This window comes from Drosophila serrata, unplaced genomic scaffold, assembly GCF_035046125.1.
Source record: "Drosophila serrata isolate PLE 108 unplaced genomic scaffold, ASM3504612v1 contig_359, whole genome shotgun sequence".
NCBI classification, from domain to species: domain Eukaryota; kingdom Metazoa; phylum Arthropoda; class Insecta; order Diptera; family Drosophilidae; genus Drosophila; species Drosophila serrata.
The window spans coordinates 271,927-293,946 of record NW_028257257.1 but is presented as its reverse complement, the minus strand read 5'-3'; the positions used below and the strand labels follow the sequence as shown (position 1 = coordinate 293,946).

Below are 22,020 nucleotides of genomic sequence, written 5' to 3'. Positions count from 1 at the left end.
TAAACTAGATTCTAAATTATTCCCTCTCCTCCCCCACAGCTTCGATCTTCCCATCGGCCGCCTCGTGGGGCAACTGGGGCAGCCCCGCCACGAACCTCTACCAGCCGCACTCGATGAGCCACGTGACTCCCTCGCATGTGGCGCCCCATCTGAGCAGCTATCCCCACTACGCATGACCATCATCGTCCGGTGGCGCCTTCTAATATGAGAGCAATGCCATCGCCAGTGCCTCGGGCATTGGCGGCGGCAGTGCCTCCTCGACGGCGGGCGTAGCGGCTGGTTCCACTGGCCTTAGTGGCGGGCTGAGCGCTGCCGGTGGCGGAGGTGCGACCACCGGCGTGGGATCAACCTCGAGTAGCACCACCAGCAGCGGCGGCGGCGGCGGCGGAGCAGGAGCAGGCGGCTCAGGAGGAGGCGGTGGAGGAGGAGGAGGTGGCTCTGGCATGAGTGGCTTCAGCAGCAATGGCAACCTGAACGGATCACATGTGTCCAGTGGCGGTGGCGGAGGCTCAGCCAGTGTTAGCAATAACCTTAACATAGCCACGGCCACCTTGACGGCGGCACCGGCTCATGCCAGTGCGGGATTTGGCACCATTGGAGGACTCAGTGTGGCCGGCATGGGCGTGGGCGTGGGTGTGGGAGTGGGCGTGGGCGTGGGCGTGGGCAGTGGCAATTCCACGCTGAACTCCCTGGTCGTGGGCAATCGCCTGATGAACAGCAGCTTGCCCACGCTGCTCAAATGATGCCACTTGGAGAAGTTCGGGCTGACGATGGGCGCGGGGCCATCACCGCCGGCCGCCACGCCTGCCGCCTCCGTTGGCCTGGACAATCTGCCGTCGCCGTACCATCATCCCGGTCACCCAGGACATCCAGGACATTCCGGACACTCGGCCGTACTGCCCACCGGGAACTATGGGGCCAATGAGCGGGCGCTATACGATTATTTGGACATGAAGAGCGGCGAGCAGGCCACGTTTTTACTGTAAAACTTGCAACCAAGACCACCAAGGATAACGAGGATTAAAGAGTATAGAGTGGAGTAGATTTGGCGAGGATTTTATTCGTAGTTATAATTAGGGGATGGAAGGACGAAAGCCCAAAAGTCGGCTACAAATATTTTATGTGTGTTTCCGATTAAGCAAGGAGCAAGAGCTAACGAAATAGAACCGAACTCTCAGTGTTTCTCTAGAGGAAATCCATTGCCACTTAAATCTCTCTTTCCTAACAAAATTCAAAGCTAGTTCTATATAGAGACTTCCAATTGTTGTTAGCATTTCGTGTGTGTAAAAGCAATTGTAAATATCAAAAAACGTAGCCCAGTGAATGTCTAATTATAGAGTTTTGCCACATTTCTTGCTTCGACTTACGATTTGTACATAATAAATAATACCATTGAACTATGTGTAAAAATGTTTAGCGTTTAACGATAGAATCCCCCCACGTTCCCCTCTGAGTTTTACCTGATTTATCGCTTATTGTTTCAAGATGGTTGACTGTGATAGTTGATTGTACAGTTAAAACTCTTACATATTTTTTAAAAACCAAAACGAATTGAATTAAAATCGAATTAATATTGAGACATAAACTGCGAGTACGCATTAATCCCGAGTCTAGACATACTTTATATATAAACAAATATATATTTGTGTGTGAACGCAGAACTCTCTAGGTCCTAAGTCAAAGTTTAACTATAATAATATATATTTAATAATATATATATACGAGAATAAACATTTAATTGTGTGTAACTACTTCGATTTGTGTGTGTATTTACAACAAACAAAAAAGAGAAAGCAAGGAAAATTAAAAACAAAAACCAAAAGAGGCAAACTAAGAGCCAGAAATAACGATCTAAGTGTATACAATTTTTAAATTCTGAATGTAAACTCTACGAACAAAAAATCGAGTAACCTAAAATATAAAATATAGAACAGACATCACCGAAAATGAAAGCCCCGAAAAAAAAACAACCAAAAAACGAAACCGAAACCCTCTAAGAATTTAGTTAATTTAAGGCAAGAAATTTCAACAACAAAAAACAAATAAAACCCAATTCAAAACCGATTCCGTTACTAACTTTATTTATTTTTCGAGAAAATTAACAGATTTTATTATGTTTTTATGTACATCGAAAGGGGGAGAATTCGAAATTCGACTAATTAAACCACTTGAACTCGTAGTGCTTCAGGGAGTTCTCTTCCGGCAGGGCAGCCTTCCCGTCCAGCTTCTTCCAGCTGATGTGCGGCTGGAATCCATACTCATTGGCTATGTACTCGATGGTCCGCTCGACTGCATCATCGCCGATGGCAAAGTAGCTGCCCTGCTTGTCGCCGTTCCGGCTGCCAGTCTCCTCGTGCCCGTTGTAGTCCAGCACGTACTTGAACTTGTACAGGTCGCCGGTGTCGCCGCGGGAAATGGTGCCTGTCCCACTGCCACTGCCTCCTCCGACTCCAGAGCCAGATCCGCTAGATTTACCAGATCCCCCAGCTCCTCCAGAGGCTCCAAATCCTCCAGCTCCTCCAGAGGCTCCAGCTCCTCGAGATCCTCCAGCATTTCCGGAGGCACCAAATCCTCCAGAGGGTCCTACACCACCGGAAACACCTCCCCTACCCGTGGAACCAAACTGCGGTTGGCCGGAAACGCCTCCAGCTGGTGGCTTGCCAAGCAGGAAACTTCCACCAGTGACGCCGCCTAATCCAGCGCCAGCTCCTCCTCCCACGCCAGCTCCTGATCCTCCTCCAACTCCAGCTCCACCATTATTATACGCTTTTTTTTATCAATTTCAAAAGAAAAGGAAACAAAATTTTAAAAAATTTCTCAATTTTTAGTCATTACTCAAACGACTTACAGGGTGTACTTCCGGTTGGTGTATGGGCTGCCACTCCCGAAGCACCCGTTGTGGTTGCTGAATCTGTTAAAAATAAAAAATTCCCAAAGGATATTTAGTAAGGACTTGAGCCATTCTACGTTTCAAGTAGGTAAAATAGTCTAGTTCTAACAATTACTCATAGATGGCAGCGGTCAGTTTTAAATATAATTATTAAGTTATTTGCTAAAAAAATTTAAAAATCTGTACAAATTAATATAAAAAAAATTTCGAAAATCTTTACAAAAGTCTAAACTCAATTTCTGATGTGTTGAACTTTAAAATACAAAAAAAAAATAAACAAAAAATTAATATTATACTTAAGAAATGATAAATAGTTATAATAAATAAATAGTTTTGAATTTTGGTATACATTTCTTAGCCAATTTGCTTACTCAAAAGAGGTGTGTGTGCGAGTGTAGTGTGTGGTGCCTTCAAACCGGAAACCGTCTTGGCGGAAGCCACTCCCCCTCGAAGGGCGTGGCCACTATTAACACCTGGACGGGAATTGCTGGAAAGTGCTGCCGGTTGACCACTGGAAGGGGCCACCAGAGGCTGCTGTCCCAAGGGCCGAGGAACTGTTACCTGACCCGAATAAGAGCTGGCCGATCGGATGGCATCCTCGCTTAGCCGGGTATTGAGAGATGAATATGTCACCGGTCCCGCCTTCCGGGTCACGCCCACATTATAGTCCACTTTAGTGCTACTCGGGGAACCCGATTTTTGGGTCTGTGTGCTCACGTGTCCGGTGACGGCGGCCTTGGAGTCGTAATAGGTGGTCATGGCCAGCTGCAGGCCCATCTCGATGTCCTTTGTGGGGATCTTGGCACTGGGGTTCGTGTAAGTGTGCGTGGAGTGCTGTGTGACCTGTCCCAAACCGAGTTGTGTGGCCACTGTCTGGGCAATGGACTCCCGGAAGGGCAACTGGACATTGAGGCCCCTATCCGTTGGCTTACCTGGAGCAAGAGGCTGTGAGAGAGTGCGAATGCCTGTCTTGACGGGGGTCTTCTTGAGGAAGCAGCCGGAGCAGGCCTCCGTGTTGAAATTATAACGTGGTGGTGGAGCAGCAGGAGCAGCAGGAGCAGGCAGGGCCTTTGGCGTTGTGACAGCGGGGACACTCTCTAAGGAGAAGGGAAAGTTGAAGGTATAAAGGGGTAATTTTTATGTTATAATACAGGAACTTTAATCAACCTTTTAAGCTTCTATTTTCCATATTGAAGTCTTAATACTCACTCGCTCCGATGGGTCCATTGTAGGGGTAACTCTTCATGGAGATTATCCGGAACTTGCCCTCCTCATCGGTGGCATAGACCGTCACATGGTAGATTCCATCGGCGGTGATGAACCCAAACTCGCCCATAACAATGCCGCGTTCATCTGCGGATCGGGAAACGAGATGAGATGAACCAAAAGCAAACAAAAACGAAAAACACTGAATTTTATGTTCTTTTCGAATATGAATGCGAATTTGTGAATATTAAAATTCGCCTCATAACCTGCCCAGCCAGACCCGAGCCCCATAAAGATTAAGATCTAATAAACTGTATCGATAATGACGCTCATAACTTGTGAGCTGGTTTCTTAGGCGAATATCAATCCGAATGCCACCTCCACCACCTGCCTACGCACACGACATTCCTATGCTCGCATCCCAGCATCTTATTGATAATTACTTATAATCTTTTTGGTAGAAATTTTAACGATCTTAAAGAGAGCATCCTGTCTGGCGACCACCACCCACCAGATTTTACGGGAGTGCTCCACAAATTCTGGATTTATTTTTTTTTTGCATTTGGTGGCCTTTGTAAACAGGTTTCCTTGGCCAATACTCGTTTTAACGGTTTGCATCAATTGGCTTTAGCTTGTTTGTTTTATGTTTAATTCGGGAATATAATGCTGACATTTGTCATTAGTTGCGAAAATAATTCTTTATTAAAATTTATTCCTTTGTCGTGATCAATTTGCAGGTTCAAATTGTTCAGTGACTTGGAAAAAACTTCTAAATACAAATCAATAAAAATTAGTTAAGGTTTTTTTCTGGCTTTAAAAAGGCAAAGTAATAAAAAAGTAACAATAAAATTAGCATATTTTTTAGTGGTGTTATAAAAAATCGAGCATAGTCTATAAATATATTGAATTTTAATGAAAAACTTTGATTTTTATAAGGAAAATAACATGAAAGCGTTAAAAAATCAATAACAAGTAGAATAATTTTTAAAAATATACACATTTGGATGCATAAAACAATAAAAATTAAATTTATAAGTGAAAAATATACATTGTTTAAATGTAAATAAAAACTAGGATTGACTTGCTGTTCTGATATGTGGAATACTATAAAAACCATATCATGTCGTTACCATATTTAAACTCTAATTATCTAATACTTGTGTTAAAATGATACATTATATTCGTTTATCATATTTGGGTTAGAAAATAAATAATACCAGGTTCAAGTCCACATAAATCATGAGATTATACGAATAATTTATACAAATTCTAATGAAATAACATTAATCTATAAAACAGTACTACAAACAATAAATAATTAATACATTCCTTTTTCATCTTGAAATAAGGAAGTATATTTCTTTAGCAAAAGAACTCCTATAAATCATGAATTTATTAAAAGTAATAAGCATACATTTCAATTTACTGATATAAATCTATTGGAATTTAAACATAATTCCTTTTAAATTTTAAGCTACAAAGAATTTGGTGCTCTATAACTTTACCCCTTTAAATAAGGAACTACTTATCTCTAGACCTTGATCCTCATAAATCATATAATCATAGGAAGTAATTAGCATAAATTCAAAAGAATAAATATATCTCTTTAATTTAAAAACAATGCAGATGATGTAATGCCCCGCAAACTAGGCACCGAAAAAGTGATCCAGTTATTGGCAAGCAGCTCGAATTTCAAATAATAAAAATTAAATAAAAACTATACAGCCGTAAAAAGATTTGAAAGCTTTTGTTTGGAACGCCTTATACCCTTCTATAATCCAGTTCGAGTGATTTTTAGAACAAACAAATATTTGCCTTTGCATGCACAACAAGTTCCTGAATTTGCGTGCGGATTGGATCAGTTGAATTATGAACGTAATACGAATTTTGGCCTCAACTCTGGCATTTCATATGCCAGAATTATACTTATAAATATTGAAATGTGGCTCTGGCTCTGTTCTTTTTCGGAATTAGCATTAGGAGCCGAAGAAAGAAAAACCATAAATAAGGCAGCGATTTTTGTATTCGGACATCGGGTGCTGCGTCTGCGACTGCGGCAGCTACATGTTATGCAAATCAGTCGCGTTTCAGTTTCGTTTTTCTCGAAAAACTTTATCACCGATTCAGCATGGAAATAAAAATCATAACGACCCTGTGGACAATGGAGAATCGAATCTGGCCGGAGATCAGACTGAGTTCTATTGAAGACTTAGCTAATTGCCGGCGCTGGTATTTCAATTGCCGCCGCTGACCTGTCGCTCAGGTGCATCAAACGTGTATTGTGTGGCATTGCACAAGCCGCAAAGCCATCGCTTTGGCACAAAAGTCAAAAGTTATGGCTTTTTTTGGTACTGGTTACACTGGCCACCAGCTCACCCATGCTGCAGCAGATGCCTCTCTAACGATGCCCAAGATGACGCATCTCTATTTACATATTTCGGTTTTGGTGTCAATAAATCGACGCACAGTAGTCGAGATATGCTAATGGTTTAATTAGCGTCATTAGCCAACTGCCAGGTTGTCAGTGAGACTGGCGGACTAAAGAGGGTTTTAGGAGGTTAACAAAAATACAGACGCCCACTGAAATCTTAAAATATCGGTCGTGTTCTTAATTACTTTTGTACTCCTTTAATTCCTAATAAAAGTGATAATTTCAAGTAATTAATATTTGCCACGACTCACCCCTCTTCTCCTGCCGATGCATCTGCTCGTCGATGGTGAAGCCGAACTTGTAGGGACGCACTGTGGTCGCCGCGCCCAGGACTTGGCTCCAGGACAACGCCACCAGGAGCAGCTTGAAAAGGAAGTCGATGAGGCGGTGAGAAATCCAAGAGCCCAAAAATTGGCAATGCAAAACACTTACAGCACTAACAATCGCCAGCAGTTTGAGACTCATATTCTGTGGCTATAATTCGTTTCTTAATGGGTCACAAATTTGATTTTTATTTTCACGCCTATTAACAAACCGCTTGATATCTCACACGAAGAACCATAAATAATCGCGCATTTATATTTTAAAATACAAATAAATGTGTCTAGATATTTGAATTTCGATAATTCGATTTCGATCGGACGACGGCGGCGACGCGTTTCTCACGGAGTTCGGAGCAAGCGCCTCAGAATGAAACACACCCCACGATGTTCGCCAGCGAATTGACAATGTTAATAATATTAGGTAAACATTATAAAACATTAGAAGCGGACGCTCTGGCCCCGCACAGGTGTGCGTGCGTATCTGTGTGAGCCCGGGCGGTGTCTGTGTGTATCTCGAGTCGCGAAGCTGGTAGCATTGGCCAGAACGGCAACGGCATCACACCTCTGGACTTGGCCCAAAGCCTGTACCTGTGCTCATAATTTTCAATTTCATGCACCGCTGCTGCAGAGGTTATTTATTTGATTATTTAAACAACCCGTCAGCTAGTTCGAGAGCATCATTTGCATCCTCGGAATGTCCAAACAAAGCCAACTGGCTCTTTGATTTGCTTAAATAATGCTTGTGGTTCACAGATATCGTACTTCCTGGCTGCCTTTGATCCGCATTTGGATCAATTTGCAGCATGAATATTAATTAAAGTGCATCCAAAAGTCGTTGGCAGTGCATTTATATTCTTCACAACTCTAATTATGGCATAAATCAGTTAATTAGCAGGTTTCTAATTCGTTTTCATTTTCATTCATTATTTATTTTATTCTAGTTTTCGTGCTTGAGCAATGGTTTATTTTTAGCAACTTAATGGAGGAAGAAATTATAATCAGAATTATGTTTGAGATAGTTATTGATCCTGCCGAAAGCGAGTAATCCAATTATTAGGAATAATTATAGAAAATAAGATGTTTCCTTATTTATGAGGAATTTTAATTATGATTTTTATATGACAGTTTTTTCGAAAAATCAAATTTTTAAAAACTCATATCTCAGCCAAAAATGCATTAATTTTGATTCGGAAAGCTGTCCTATGTTAGTTTTTAGTAGATAAATAAATTTGCATAGTCAATTTAAAACATAAAAAAAATTAAAAATTTTGTCGATTTTTTTTTGCCATTTTAACGATGCAAAAATTAAAAAAAAAAAAAATTCAAAAATTTTTTCCTTTCTGACATGCCTAGAAAGAATCGCCTGTTGATGCTGATCAAGAATATATATGGATTATAGGGTCGGAAATGATTCCTTCACAGAATTATAAGCTTTTGACTTAAATTATAATACCATTTTTTAGTAGATTTGTATCTATATTTTAATATGCTATTTATTTTACAACTGAAAGTTTAAAAAATTCATAACTTTGCCCAAAAAGCATTAATTTTGATTCGGAAAGCGTTTCTATGCTAGTTTTTATTATGTTAATAAATCTGCATACTCAATTTAAAACATAAAAAAATTCAATTTTTTGTCGATTTTTTAATATTTTAATGAAAACCCCTTATAAAATTTGGAAAAAATTGCTCAAATTTTGTTTTCTTTCAGAGATGGCTAGATCGATTCCGCTGTTGATTCTGATCATGAATATATACGATTTATGGGGTCGGAAATGACTCCTTCACTTAGTTTAAAGCTTTTGACTTAAAAAAATACCCTTCAAGGTTAAAAAAAAACTCTAATTATAATACTCTGCAAGGGTATAAAAAGGCATGATATTTAAATTAATTATGGCGAAACAAAACCAACTGTCTGATAATGATCGATGAGCTTTACAACGATATATTTCCCTATATATTCCATTTCCCTTTCAAAATTATAATTTAAGTAAACAACACTTTATTATTTTGTAAGACAATGTTGTCTTTTTATTATGTACTCAGCCTAATTTGATATTTATTCCGTGGATGCGCTTGAGCCGTAATCAATTCCCTCGAGTATTTGTGGGCAATTAACCGATTCCCATCTATATTTGCCACTCAACTTGTTGGGTCCAATCAGTGGAGAGGCACTTGACCTGTTCGATGAGCGAATAGCGATGCAATGAGGAAGATGTTTGCACTTCGGCGTTCACCTTATCGATCGGCAATCAGCAGTCGCGCGGAATGGAGTGTCTTCTGCCGGATGCTGGCAGCCTCGATTGTAATTGAAATATTGCTGTCGAGTTCGGCAATGACTGATGTTGAGTGTGCAAATTTGCATATTAATTGCAATAACTGTTGACTGTTGCCGTGGCGAGCATAAGTAACGCGAATCGAACAGGCACGGAACTGATGGGTAATCATCGTCAGTCGACCAACAGCCGCACGCCAAAAAGTATGCAATGGAAGGCATCAAGTTCGTTGCCTAAGTCTTTTGATTTGTTCAAATCGAAGCCCCAAAGTAAGCCGGGGTTTTGGTCTTTTTTTACACTTATCTTGATGGCCCCAAAGAGGGCTTAAAAAAATGCCAATAGCAAGGGGTAAGACGTTACGTTAAATTTGTATTTAGTGTAGTCTCTGGTGGTAAATGCTTGTGAAAATCCCATTGATTTAACATTGAAATGCTATACAAAAATTACATTTATGATTTATAAAACTTGTTCAAAGTAAATATACACTCTTTTTAGGTTTTATTTTCTTTAAAAAATGTATTGGAGTTATCCTCTTAAGTCTGAAAATTTAATGTACTAGACTTATTTGCATTTACCAAAAATATTTTATCATACTTACAAATAAATTGAATTTTGATTGATTTAATGGATTAATTATACAACTAATTAAATTGTATTAAACTATCATTAAATTCTTTTACCAGTAGCTTTAAAAATAGATTAAGATTAAGAAGCTTATTTCGTTTGCATTTTATAATGAACTATTCAACTAGTTCTATCATGAGTGCTCAGTTGTGATATAGCAATGACTGTAATAAAATTAATGTAGATTTTAAAATATTCAAGTATTCAATGAATTTTTTATGGTTTAAAAACTTGAAAAACGCATCTTAAACAAAAAATACAATGGCTGCATATTAAATCTAAACAAGATAATTGGTAAAGTAAAGGTAAATTGCAGTAGAAACTAATCTTTTGTAAAATAAATATTTTTAACACTTGAGAACAAAGGTCAAGTGGATACCTATTTCTTATAAATATAAACATAAGCTAATATCACATCCAAAATAAAACAAATTTGTATAAATTCTTCATTTTTTTTTTAATATTCAACAAATGTTCTTTGACTTAGGAGTTTGTTCCCTTGGCAAAAGAAAAGGGAAACTGGATACGGGGAAGTTCGGGAAAATAACAAGGAATTGAGTAGGATTTGGGTGGATTTAAAGCTGCTCTAGATGAAAGCAACCGAACTTAGGCCTCGGGGGCAACGGGCAGATGGGCACCCTGGGGCTGGAATCCGTTCTCGTCGGCGATGTAGGTGACCTCGTAGGTGACGCCATCATCGGCAATGAAGCGGTAGGAGCCCTGGACGGAGATGGCCTCATTCTCGGATCCAATGTTCTTCAGCTCTCCCTGAGCCTGAGCAGCCTGGCCATCGCTAGTCTCCCAGCTGATAAGGAAGTCGGAAGTCAGTGGTGCATCCTTTCTGGACCAGTTCTCAGTTTACTTACTTGTATTTGAAGCTCTCGGGTCCGACATCAGAGTCCGAACGGAGGATCTGAACCTCAGCTTGGGGAGCAGCAGGAGCGGCCACGGCCAGGGCGAAGAGGGCAACGAAGACGATGAGGAACTTCATGGTGATTGCTGGTTGGTGCTTGGATCTGCGGTTCTCGGACAGGTCACGACGAATGGTGCGGATGGATGGCCAGCGGAACCCTTTTATAGAGGGCAAGCCATCGATATTCAAAGCGCGGCCAAAACTAGTCAAACGTGTGGAAGAGCTAATCGCAAAGTCAATGTTAATGCGACATGTCGGGTTTTGGGCTTATACTTGCCTGGGCCTGGGTCTTGGTTTCGTTTTCGTTCGCAGATGGAGCACTAAAAGGCCTAATACAAAATGTAAATTCATGTTTTAGGCCGCAAAAGAATCGCAGCCATAAATATTTCATTATTCAAATTATTTGACTTTGAATTTGGCCAGCATTATATATATCTTTTAGTGACGTCAACCAAGATGTGGTTCAAGTTTATTATAGCGTCTGCAGCATGGAGGTTCTTACCATTTAAATGGTAATCTTTTTTTTTTGTTTTCCAAATCAAAAAGTTTTATTGGTTTTATTAATTTAAATCCTTTATTTATATTTTCTGTGACGTCTGCGTTAAGCCACTTTTAAATGGCTTCTATTTTATTTGTCAAACATAAAAGTTCTAACATGGATAATTTGGTATATATTAGTTCTATAAATTCTATATATAACATATAGGAGCTACTCCTAGGTCACCAGCCGGAACTTGGGATGATAGCCAGTCTCGTCGGCCGTGAAGCTGATCTCGTACTTTTTGCCATCTGGAGCGGACCAACTGGTGGAGCCCTGAACCGAGAGGGAGCCGTCATCCTCGCCGGCTCCTGGTTTCACCTCGCCCGTCTCTGTGCGCGAGATACCATTGCTGGTATCAAAGCTGTTAAGAGGAAATTAAAGATTATTTAGATAATATTTTGAAATAATTTTTTATAAAGTGGAAACAGCTGAAGAATATTAGTATGTGGTTTATTTTTAAGAGAATTATTTGTATATATGATTAATATGTGGTTTCTGTGTTGTTTCTTGGACATTTGAATTACTATTTATACAACAAACAATGCAGTCTTCATTTATTGCACAAAGAGAAAAACCACAAACCATGGTTTTCTTTATGTTTCCTATTTTTTATACCCTTCCAGGGTATACTAAATTTAAGTCAGAAGCTTGAAGCTAATTGAAGGAATCATTTCCGACCCTATAACAAAAAATTATATATTTTAAATTTATAAATTCAGTAAGCAGACTTGTTAACCCTATAAAAACTAGCATTGAAAAACGTTTTTCGAATTAAAATTAATGTATTTTTGGCATAGTGATGCTATTTGAAAGACTTGACCAATGCAAAAAATTAGCATATAAAAATATTGAAAAATGAAATGAATGAATTTTTGGATTATTTGTGATCGATTGTACATTCGAACCTATGATCCTTTCGCTAACTGAAAGGGTATACAAATTAAGGCTTCCCGAAGTTAGCTTCATAACTTGCTAGGTTTAATCATTTATTTTTTAAATATATATTAAGTCCTGGTTCACTAAAGGAATTACTGCTTGTACTATATTTTCATTCACCTTGAAAAATACTTTCTCTTAAATGATTTAATAAATGGTTTGATTATAAAAAGAAATCTATTTTATCACAAATTGTTTTTTTAGCAAAGTTAATATTTGTTGTCATTTCATATTATTAAAAAAGTATTATTTCCGTTTAATTGCTTTCATTGGCTTTATACGCACGAGAAAGAGTACTTGTCGCCGGTGTTCTCGCTCTCCAGCTTGAGGGTTTCGGCCTGGGCATCCTCGCCGGCGGGCCTGGCCAGGACCACGGATACACCGACTGCCAGGAGGACAGCTAGCCACAACGACGACTTGGAAGTCGAATGCATCGCGAAACAGGTGAGATCGCAGGTGATGCTGCTGCACTTCACTGAGCTGCGCTGTGGGCGACGGAGGCCCTTTTATACAAATCATCGGGGAAAATGCATAATGATAATAAAAACAAATGAAAAATAACAAAATCAGCAGAAGGCAGTAATGGAAACATTCAATAAAACACATTTTAATTACAGATTAACACACTCTAAATACCCTGCACTAATCGTGCTTGCAGGCATATAATGTATGCAATTACCTTGTCCACCGGCCTCGCCTTGCCAGTTTCCAATTTCAAATATCGTGTTTTCAAAGCTAAATAACGTAATTACATAAGAACACTAAACACACACTCATTTGTTGTGCCGTAAAACTCGCTCGTCCCAATCGAATGGGATGCTGAGGTGGCATAGGAGATGTCTCATAGTCGAGATGGGTTCCAGCCTCTTTCCGTTGTTATTCTGCCATTGTGCATTGTGATTTTGCCATTGTCATTTCTCATATTGTGTTGTTGTGTACATTTTTTTATGTATTTGTTTAAGAATCAATTAACAAATCAATAACCAATCTATCAAGCATATTACGTTCTCTGGCTAATTCATAAATCAGCCAGAATCCACCAGTTGCTTCTGTAAATATATTATTTTCCTTATATTATAGTTAATTAATGATATGGGTGTATAAGTATTGATATTGTTGATTAAAATACATTAAGATAAAAGAGATTGCAACTAACCAAAAAGTATATATTTCTATTGAATAATCCCTTCACTTTTCTTTACAGATTTTTTAGAATCTTTTATTGGATATTTCTAAAGTAATATATATCATATTATCAGCAGTATTTTTCCGCTGTCTGCGCAGATCTGTTTAAAACTCATCTGAAAATGTAAACCAAATATGTGAACCAATTAAAAACCAATTAGTTTCAGGTAATCATTATTTCGTTTAATATTTAACAAATTGGGTTGACTTAGTTGCCGTCCTTTTAAAATAAGGACAGCATCGGTTTGGTGGAACTAACAAGGATTTGAGGTGGATTGATGGAACAATCCGGCTTAGGCCTCGGGGGCAACGGGCAGATGGGCACCCTGGGGCTGGAATCCATTCTCGTCGGCGATGTAGGTGACCTCGTAGGTGACGCCATCATCGCCAATGAAGCGGTAGGAGCCCTGGACGGAGATGGCCTCATTCTCGGATCCAATGTTCTTCAGCTGTCCCTGAGCCTGAGCAGAAGAGCCATCGCTAGTCTCCCAGCTGGTAAGGAAGTCGGGAGTCAGTGGTGCATCCTTTCTGGACAAGTTCTCGGTTTACTTACTCGTATTTGAAGCTCTCGGGTCCGACATCAGAGTCCGAACGGAGGATCTGAGCCTCACTTTGGGGAGCAGCAGGAGCGGCCACGGCCAGGGCGAAGAGGGCAACGAAGACGATGAGGAACTTCATGGTGATTTTTGGATTGCTGTGTTTTGACCTGCGGTTCTCGAACAGTTCGCGACGAATGATGCTCTCCGGTGAAGGGGCCACCCTTTATATGGCTGGACAGCGGCATAAGCCCAAAGCCCAAAGCCCAATGCCCAAAGGCCGGACAAACTAGTCAAACGTGTGCGAAGCATAATGTGATAAATGTGTGATATTGATTTCGGGCTAAAGCCGAATCGTAAAAAGCCCAATGCGAAATGTAAATCAGCCTTCCCGCTCGTATTTGGACTAGTAACCAGTCTTCTCTGGGAGAAGAAACATATGTATATAATATAATTTTATTTCACTAAATTCTTACACTTAATTTATATAAAATATATGGTTTCCTCTAGTACGTAATATGCAAATAAATAAGTAAGTTTGTCCATGCAGCATATAGAAACATATAGGTTGAAAAATAATATATATAAATCACTATATACATATGTATATATGTGGGAATGAATCTCCCAAACCAAACTGAATTGTAATTGTAAATTTGATTTTTATATTATTTAAACAATGGCTGTAAATCAAACTCAAAATATTTGTTTATATCATAATTTATTTTACAAATAAACCATAGAGCAGATATACAAATTGAAATTAAAATGAAGATTTAATATCCAATTATCTAATGAATTTAACTAAATTATTATTTAACATAGCAAAATGCAGTTGTAATTTATATAAAATGTGTTTATGTCTTCTATAATATTATTTAAATTAAATTAATAACCCTTTATTTCTCACTGTACTTCTGTTCCAAACCTAAAAGCAAACAAATGTTATAATAAAATGTATACTTAAACTAAAACTTTAAATAGAAACTTACTTTAGTTAGACCTGCAAAGGAAAAAGGTTTACTAGTATTATTAAAAATCTTAGCACTACACTACAAAATAATTTATCCTTACTCATCGAAATGTATACATTTTGTTGTAATAATAATCAATCCCAAACTTGCAACTTTCCCTTTTAACTAAGTAATGCAGACCTGAGTTCAGGAAAAGTCCTATTTTATGTGTATGTCATCAACAATTATATTTTAAATATAATTAAAAATGTATCAGATAGAAACAATAGTTTCTGTTTTATAATTATTATCCCAATATAATCAAAATAAATATCAAAATTAATTTAATTTTAAGTTGTACATTTCAAAATTAAATTTAAATACCAGCAATGCAGGTCCACAAATAGTATCCTCCAAAGCCTATGGCCAAAATGGATATACTCTGTTACAGCTCCCACACATTTAAGAAAACACATTTTGTTGATATACTTATTTCGATTTTTTTTTAATATTCAACAGTTCAGGTTGTTTGACTTAGATTTTCCAAACCGCCGAAGAAGGCGGCAGATATTAACAAGGAAGAACTTGGGAGAAGACCTTAGGCCTCGGGGGCAACGGGCAAATGGGCACCCTGGGGCTGGAATCCGTTCTCGTCGGCGATGTACTTGACCTCGTAGGTGACGCCATCATCGCCAATGAAGCGGTAGGAGCCCTGGACGGCGAGAGACTCGTGCTCGGATCCAGCGTTGTTCAGATGTCCCTGAGCATTGGCAGCCTGGCCATCGCTAGTCTCCCAGCTGATAAGGAAGTCGGGTGTTAGTTTTGCATCCTTACTGGACCAGTTTTCAGTTAACTTACTCGTATTTGAAGCTCTCGGGTCCGACATCGGAATCCTGACGGAGGATCTGAGCCTCGGGAGCAGCAGGAGCGGCCACGGCCAGGGCGAAGAGGGCAACGAAGACGATGAGGAACTTCATGGTGATTTTTTTGGTTGCTGCTTTGATCTGCGGATCTCGAACGAATGATGCTTTCCGATGGTGCGACCTGCTTTATATGGAGGCAAAAACTGGGGCGATTTCAATGCAAATGCAGCCAGACATAATGTCAAAGCATAATGCGAAAAATGTTCGAAATTGGTTTCAGGTTAAAGATGAATCGTTAAAGCACCCATACGAAATGCAAATCAACCTTTTCCATCGGAATCGGTAGCACTTGCCTTACTAACCTGTCGAATTAATGGAAAGGGTGAGTATTTTATTATCAATAAGGCAGAGATTGCATATCAAAACTATAAGGAAAAGCAGCAGATTCAATTATAATAATATTTATATAATGTTTTAAAAATAATAAAATAATGAACATAATATGAAAAGCTCTAGGAAAATTAATGTATCTTACTTTGGTAACAATTTGCCTAAATTTAGGTAGAATATAAAGAAAATTTAAAATAATTATTATATTAAATGGAAAACTCACATTTGTTATCAGTATCAGTTGATAAACATAAAAGTTTTAGAAATAAGAAGTAACAACTTCTTTATAAAAATTGAATATTATTATATATATTCAGTTCTTGGATATCATATGGTAGTCAAAAATACGCATCCCTAATGCTTTCATTCAATATTTATACCCTTCAGGGTAAAATTTCACAGAAGTTTGCAACGCAGTGAAGGAGGCACCTCCGACTATATAAAGTATATATATTCTTGATCAGGATAAACAGCCAAGTCGATCTAGCGATCTAGTCGATCTGTCCGTCTGTCCATCTGTCCTTCTGTCCGTCTGTCCGTCTGTCCGTCTGTCCGTTTCTACGCAAACTAGTCTCTCAGTTTTAAAGCTATCTTAATGAAACTTTGTAGTTAGCCTTCTATATACTCTCACTCATATATATGTCGGAACGGGCCAGATCGGACGACTGTATCATATAGCTGTCATAGGAATGATCTTGAATGAATTTTACAAAAAAAATTATAACATTTTCAGTTTACAACAGATTTTTATTAAATTTGAGATATAGCCATTTTATTATACTCTTCAATTCTGTGTAAAATTTTATGAAAATCGAACTACTATATCATATAGCTCCCATAGGAACGATCGAGAAATTAATACAATTAAAAATTACAACTATTTCAGTTTTAAACATCATCAAGTTTGAGGTGTAGCCATTTTATATTAGTCTTAAATTTTGTGTAAAATTTCATGAAAATCGGACGACAGTATCATATAGGTGCCAAACAAACGATCGTTTGGTATAGATGAAAAATGCAAATCTGTGAACTGCAAATATAATATGTTTAGGTGAATGAAATGAAAACAGGTGTTACTTCATTGTTTTTAATCATAAATATATATAATTTATATTGTAGGGATTCCTACTCATAGAAGTTTAAGGTAAGTACACTAATCATATATTGAAAACTTATTTTATATACAAAAAAAAAAACATGAATAATTTTCTTAATACCTTTGAAGTTAGCTAAGTATTAAGAGGTCAAATATTAAATATATCATAACTAAGCCAAAAATGCATTAATTTCAGTTTTTATTAGGGTAACAAATCTGCATACTCAATTTAAAAATTAAAAAAATTCAAATTTTGGTAAATTTTTCACCATTTTAACGATACCCCTTATAAAAATTTAAAATTGTCAAAAAATTTGGAAAAATTAAATTTATGCCGGACCTGGCTAGATCGATTCGGCTGTTGATGCTGATCAAGAATATATATGAATAATAGGGTCGGAAATGACTCTATCACTAAGTTTCAAGCTTTCGACTGAAAGATAGGCTTTGCTTAATTATTTGGTACATAGAGCGCTCTCCTCTGCGATTCTCAAGTCTTACACTTAAGCATGGCTCTAGCTAGAGGAAGTTTAGTTTTCTTCTTCTTCTTTTATATAAATTACTAATTTAGTGCTTGGTGGTTAATAGACTTTGATCAAGTGGATGTGACAACCATGGCTAGATCGAGTCGGCTGTTGATGCTGATCAAGAATATATATGAATAATAGGATCGGAAATGACTTCATCACTAAGTTTCAAGCTTTCGACTGAAAGATAGGCTTTGTTTAACTATTTGGTACATAGAGCGCTCTCCTCTGCGATTCTCAAGTCTTATACTTAAGCAAGGCCCTAGCTAGAGGAAGTTTAGTTTTCTTCTTCTTTTTGTGTGTTTTTTATATAGATTACTAATCTAGTGCTTGGTGGTTGATAGACTTTGATCAAGTGGATGCGGCAATCATAAAAATTATAGTTTTCTTAATTAAGGTAAGACGTTAATAAAATATCTCTTGATAATTGAAACCAAAATAAGGCCCAAAAAAGTCAAGATACATGAAAATATGGTTTATATTAAATTATTGTTTAATAACCATACCCTTGGCCGTGTTGACTAGCTTATTATTGATCTCGAAAAGTCTTCCAAGCTCTCTTTAAGAGCCATGATGATCATGACGTGCGGGGATATGGTGTCATTTATTTGATTATAATAAAGTATACTTAACTCCCGAAAATAGTTTATTCAGCACAACTTACTAAACAAAAAACACAACAATGGTGATGATCGAAACTTCTTCACACAAAACCCCGCTCAAAAAATAAGGATTTTAAGCTTGCTAATATAAGCCTATTTTGGATTTTTTTCCTTATTTGTTTCCTTTTCTTTTTTTTATACCCTTGCAGGGTATTATAATTTCAGTCAGAAGTTTGCAACGCAGTTAAGGAGGCACCTCCGTCTATATAAAGTATATATATTCTTGATCAGGATCAACAGCCGAGTCGATCTAGCCATGCCCGTCTATCCGTCTGTCCATCTGTCTGTTTCTACCCAAACTAGTCTCTCAGTTTTGAAGCTATCTGAATAAACTTTGTAGTTAGCCTTCTATATATTCTCACTCGTATATATGTCGGAACGGACGACTATATCATTTAGCTGCCATTGGAATGACCGGAAAATTTTTACAAAAAAAATTATAACATTTTCAGTTTTCAACAGATTTTCATCAAGTTTGAGGTATAGCCATTTTATATTAGTCTTAAATTTTGTGTAAAATTTCATGAAAATCGGACGACTGTATCATATAGGTGCCAAACAAACGATCGTTTGGTGTAGAGGAAAAATGCAAATCTGTGAACTGCAAATATAAATATGTTTAGGTGAATGAAATGAAAACAGGTGTTACTTCATTGTTTTAATATATATAGATATATAAATATATATAATTTATATTGTAGGGATTCCTAGTCATAGAAGTTCTATCTGCAAGGGTTTATAAACTTCGGCGTGTCGAAGTTAACTTCCTTTCTTGTTAGTAATTGCTTTGAAGCAAGCCATACGGTATAAGAATTAAAATTAAGATATATGTTTACATGACCCAACAACAACCTGGACTTTAATCTCATGTCTAAAATATTATTCAAACATATTACTAAACTGTATTTGCAATCGTCATAGATCATTCCCCCCCATTGGAAACAGATGTACATTCATTTACTCATTTTTTCTTTAATAACTTTAATTTTAATAACAGTTAGCTTAGGCCACGGGCAGATGGGCACCCTGGGGCTGGAATCCGTTCTCGTCGGCGACGTACTTGACCTCGTAGGTGACGCCATCATCGCCAACATATCGGTAGGAGCCCTGGACGGCGAGAGACTCGTGATCGGATCCAACGTTGTTCAGCTGTCCCGCAGCATTGGCAGAAAAGCCATCGCTAGTCTCCACCCTGATAAGGAAGTCCGAAGTTAGTCGTGCATCCTTTCCAGAACAGTTCTCACTTTACTTACCCGTAACTAAAGCTCTCGGGGCCGACATCGGAATCCTGACGGAGGATCTCAGCATCAGGAGCGGCCACGGCCAGGGCGAAGAGGGCAACGAAGACGATGAGGAACTTCATGGTGAGTTTTGGTTGCTGCTTTGATCTGTGGATCTCGAACGAATGATTTTCTCCAATGATTTGCTCTCCTTTATATGGAGGAATGCGTGCACTATCGCGAAATTAATGCAAAACTAGTCGAAACATAATCAAATTTGTTTCAGGCTAAAGCTTGATCGTTAAATGCAAATCTATATTGGCTCAAATTGGTTGCAAATTTTTGTTTTTTTTTTCACAAAATGACTTTGCATTAAATCGATACATATATCTATTTGTAGTAGAACGAGAAATTATCAGCGCAACTGATAACATCTTGCATAATTAGTATATTATGTCCTAAAACAACTACTAAATAAGAATTACATTAAAATTGTTCAAGACGTCGGATATAATGCAATTTAATGAGCAATAACTCAACCCGTTGATGAATAAATTGTCTCAGCACGAGTTCAATAATCCGAAACGTATATTTTGTATTTATTTATTTAACTTCTGTTTGCGGGATAATTGCATTCTAACCATTATCGAAATGTAAATTTATTTATGAACTCCTAACTCAATTGAAATAAACCCTTGGGGAAACCGTTGTAGCTATTAACTAATGTGAGACTCTAATTTCCCATTAACATTTATTGTTTGCTTTGAGGGAGGTTCTCTTTTTAGAAACAGAATTAATTGCTCAATGCAATTTGATTTTAATCGAGATTATTCGATATTATAGTATTTATATGGCATGAGAAGATTTTACAATTTCCTCGAGGAAGGAGGAGCTGAGCTCTTAAAACTCTTTAATATTATGGTTATGGTGTGAAATTGGGTTTGGTCTTGGTTTTCTTTACCTTCACCATCGATTATCACACCGCTCAATAAGTTCCCGGCCTAACAAGGAAAAACACTTTTTTTTTTGAAAATTTTGTTTTTTTCATCAATTTAGTTTCCATCTACGGCTATACACTTAGTCCAGCGCTTCTCCAACCTTTCTATGCCATTTTTGTAGAAAGATGAACTTTTACCCTCAAAATAGGTCTCAGTATCGACAATCACCTCCTCATTTGATCGATATCTCTTGCCTTGGAGGTCCTTTTTGAGATCTGAAAAAAGCCAGTAGTCACTGGGGGCCATATCTGGAGAATAAGGTGGGTGCGGCAGAAGTTCGAACCTCAATTCACTTAATTTCACCATTGTTGCCATAGACTTGTGGCATGGTGCATTACCCTGGTGAAACAGTGGTTTCTTCTTGGCCATACGTGGACGTTTTTCCTTGATAACGCGATCCAATCGATCCAGCAGTTTTATATAATATTCGCTGTTTATTGTTTTACCTTTTTCCGGTAGTCTATAAATAAAATCCCATGTGCATCCCAAAATACAGAAGCCATAACCTTACCCGCCGATATTTGTGTTTTGGGACGCTTCGGACGGCTTTCACCGGCTACCACCCACTCAGAAGACTGACGAATGGATTCTGGAGTATAGTGGTGTATCTAGGTTTCATCCATGGTTACGTAACGGCGAAAAAAATCGGTCCTATTGCGCTTCAACATGCTTAAACACGTCTCGGAAGCATCGATGCGTTGTTGCTTTTGGTCCGGTGTTAGCAATCGCGGCACCCACTTCGAGCAGAGCTTTCTCATGTCCAAATGTTCATGTAATATCGTAAACACACTGGCTTCCGATATCTTTGAGGCATCAGCTATCTCCTTTAATTTCAATTTGCGATCGGCCAATACCATTTTTCGGATTTTTGCCACATTTTCTGGCGTAACTGCTGTTTTTGGGCGACCACTGCGTTCAGCGTCTTTGGTGTCCACCCGACCACGTTTAAATTCATTGTACCAATCTTTGATGGTTGATTTTCTAGGAGAAGAATCTGGGTAATGTTTATCAAGCCAAATTTTTGCTTCTACTGTATTTTTTCCTATCAAAAAACAGTGCTTAATCAGGAGACGAAACTCCTTTTTTTCCATATTGTAGAAAAACCCAAAGGTTGTATTACTTAAAAATTTGTAACTTAAAAGCACGTGGTCACAGAGTTGTATAATTTTTACACAGAGCTTATGATAATCGACACTTTCGATAAAAAATATCTATATTTGCTTACTACTGCTCCTTATATGTCGGGCCGCGAACTTATTGAGCGATGTGATATATTGTTAATTAAATTAAATTTAAATTATATCAACCGCGGCTTTTATACATAGCCATTTAGCAAGTTATTTTTATGGCCCTTGCAAGTTATGTTTTTTTCCACAAATAAACATTGAGTAATGTAAAGATATTAGAGTCTAGATTAAGATCAATGAACAATATAGTATATTTTCTTTAT

General features: G+C 37.9%; 7 protein-coding genes and 2 long non-coding RNA genes across 12 annotated transcripts in view; 3 read left to right on the top strand and 6 right to left on the bottom strand.

Annotated features, from left to right (window-relative positions):
* The window catches only part of LOC110184747 (DNA-binding protein D-ETS-3), a 33,691-nt gene extending 31,627 nt beyond the window's left edge, over window positions 1–2,064 (top strand). For all 3 annotated transcript variants that reach the window (XM_086838690.1, XM_086838691.1, XM_020953377.2), the window contains one exon: window positions 40–2,064. In XM_086838690.1, the coding sequence (XP_086694816.1) occupies window positions 40–176 (137 nt within the window). In that variant the 3' untranslated portion in view covers window positions 177–2,064. The remainder of the gene's footprint in view (window positions 1–39) is intronic.
* Window positions 444–2,064, top strand: LOC147642772 (uncharacterized). Its single transcript, XR_015272958.1, has one exon. It is a non-coding gene; the product is annotated as an uncharacterized LOC147642772 (long non-coding RNA).
* On the top strand, window positions 771–2,064 carry LOC147642773 (uncharacterized). The gene has a single exon (XR_015272959.1). It is a non-coding gene; the product is annotated as an uncharacterized LOC147642773 (long non-coding RNA).
* Window positions 2,065–7,254, bottom strand: l(3)mbn (lethal (3) malignant blood neoplasm). 2 transcript variants are annotated; one of them, XM_020953378.2, is made up of 6 exons: window positions 6,960–7,254; window positions 6,779–6,890; window positions 4,100–4,243; window positions 3,262–3,987; window positions 2,849–2,911; window positions 2,065–2,766 (listed from the first exon to the last, which is right to left on the bottom strand). In XM_020953378.2, the coding sequence occupies exons 1-6, from the start codon at window positions 6,990–6,992 to the stop codon at window positions 2,156–2,158; spliced, it is 1,689 nt and encodes a 562-aa protein (XP_020809037.2). In that variant the 5' UTR covers window positions 6,993–7,254; the 3' UTR covers window positions 2,065–2,155. The 2 variants fall into 2 exon arrangements, with proteins under 2 accessions (XP_020809037.2, XP_086694815.1); XM_086838689.1 differs by having other exon boundaries at window positions 3,823–3,987.
* A 2,934-nt stretch (window positions 7,255–10,188) lies between these two features.
* On the bottom strand, window positions 10,189–10,792 carry LOC110184742 (larval cuticle protein 65Ag1-like). The gene is made up of 2 exons (XM_020953371.2): window positions 10,617–10,792; window positions 10,189–10,555 (listed from the first exon to the last, which is right to left on the bottom strand). Exons 1-2 carry the CDS (start codon window positions 10,739–10,741, stop codon window positions 10,357–10,359), a joined length of 324 nt encoding a protein of 107 aa, XP_020809030.2. The 5' UTR covers window positions 10,742–10,792; the 3' UTR covers window positions 10,189–10,356.
* Window positions 10,793–11,209: 417 nt separating this feature from the next.
* Cpr65Au (Cuticular protein 65Au) lies at window positions 11,210–12,613 on the bottom strand. The gene is made up of 2 exons (XM_020953370.2): window positions 12,426–12,613; window positions 11,210–11,565 (listed from the first exon to the last, which is right to left on the bottom strand). The coding sequence occupies exons 1-2, from the start codon at window positions 12,572–12,574 to the stop codon at window positions 11,379–11,381; spliced, it is 336 nt and encodes a 111-aa protein (XP_020809029.1). The 5' UTR covers window positions 12,575–12,613; the 3' UTR covers window positions 11,210–11,378.
* Window positions 12,614–13,486: 873 nt separating this feature from the next.
* Window positions 13,487–14,057, bottom strand: LOC110184704 (larval cuticle protein 65Ag1-like). Its single transcript, XM_020953320.2, has 2 exons — window positions 13,879–14,057; window positions 13,487–13,817 (listed from the first exon to the last, which is right to left on the bottom strand). The coding sequence occupies exons 1-2, from the start codon at window positions 14,001–14,003 to the stop codon at window positions 13,619–13,621; spliced, it is 324 nt and encodes a 107-aa protein (XP_020808979.1). The 5' UTR covers window positions 14,004–14,057; the 3' UTR covers window positions 13,487–13,618.
* Window positions 14,058–15,412: 1,355 nt separating this feature from the next.
* On the bottom strand, window positions 15,413–15,826 carry LOC110184705 (larval cuticle protein 65Ag1-like). The gene is made up of 2 exons (XM_020953321.2): window positions 15,673–15,826; window positions 15,413–15,611 (listed from the first exon to the last, which is right to left on the bottom strand). The coding sequence occupies exons 1-2, from the start codon at window positions 15,789–15,791 to the stop codon at window positions 15,413–15,415; spliced, it is 318 nt and encodes a 105-aa protein (XP_020808980.1). The 5' UTR covers window positions 15,792–15,826.
* Window positions 15,827–19,304: 3,478 nt separating this feature from the next.
* On the bottom strand, window positions 19,305–19,715 carry LOC110184703 (larval cuticle protein 65Ag1-like). Its single transcript, XM_020953319.2, has 2 exons — window positions 19,606–19,715; window positions 19,305–19,544 (listed from the first exon to the last, which is right to left on the bottom strand). Exons 1-2 carry the CDS (start codon window positions 19,713–19,715, stop codon window positions 19,355–19,357), a joined length of 300 nt encoding a protein of 99 aa, XP_020808978.1. The 3' UTR covers window positions 19,305–19,354.
* Between the last annotated feature and the right edge of the window lie 2,305 nt (window positions 19,716–22,020).

Bases quoted from the DNA above. Each gene is read 5' to 3' on its own strand.
- LOC110184742 (XM_020953371.2), bottom strand. From the start codon at position 10,741: ATGAAGTTCCTCATCGTCTTCGTTGCCCTCTTCGCCCTGGCCGTGGCC. The intron at 10,556-10,616 runs GTAAGTAAACTG...CTTCCTTATCAG, and splicing joins CCCGAGAGCTTCAAATACAA to CTGGGAGACTAGCGATGGCC.
- Cpr65Au (XM_020953370.2), bottom strand. From the start codon at position 12,574: ATGCATTCGACTTCCAAGTCGTCGTTGTGGCTAGCTGTCCTCCTGGCA. The intron at 11,566-12,425 runs GTGCGTATAAAG...TCCTCTTAACAG, and splicing joins GGCGACAAGTACTCTTTCTC to CTTTGATACCAGCAATGGTA.
- LOC110184704 (XM_020953320.2), bottom strand. From the start codon at position 14,003: ATGAAGTTCCTCATCGTCTTCGTTGCCCTCTTCGCCCTGGCCGTGGCC. The intron at 13,818-13,878 runs GTAAGTAAACCG...CTTCCTTACCAG, and splicing joins CCCGAGAGCTTCAAATACGA to CTGGGAGACTAGCGATGGCT.
- LOC110184705 (XM_020953321.2), bottom strand. From the start codon at position 15,791: ATGAAGTTCCTCATCGTCTTCGTTGCCCTCTTCGCCCTGGCCGTGGCC. The intron at 15,612-15,672 runs GTAAGTTAACTG...CTTCCTTATCAG, and splicing joins CCCGAGAGCTTCAAATACGA to CTGGGAGACTAGCGATGGCC.
- LOC110184703 (XM_020953319.2), bottom strand. From the start codon at position 19,715: ATGAAGTTCCTCATCGTCTTCGTTGCCCTCTTCGCCCTGGCCGTGGCC. The intron at 19,545-19,605 runs GTAAGTAAAGTG...CTTCCTTATCAG, and splicing joins CCCGAGAGCTTTAGTTACGG to GGTGGAGACTAGCGATGGCT.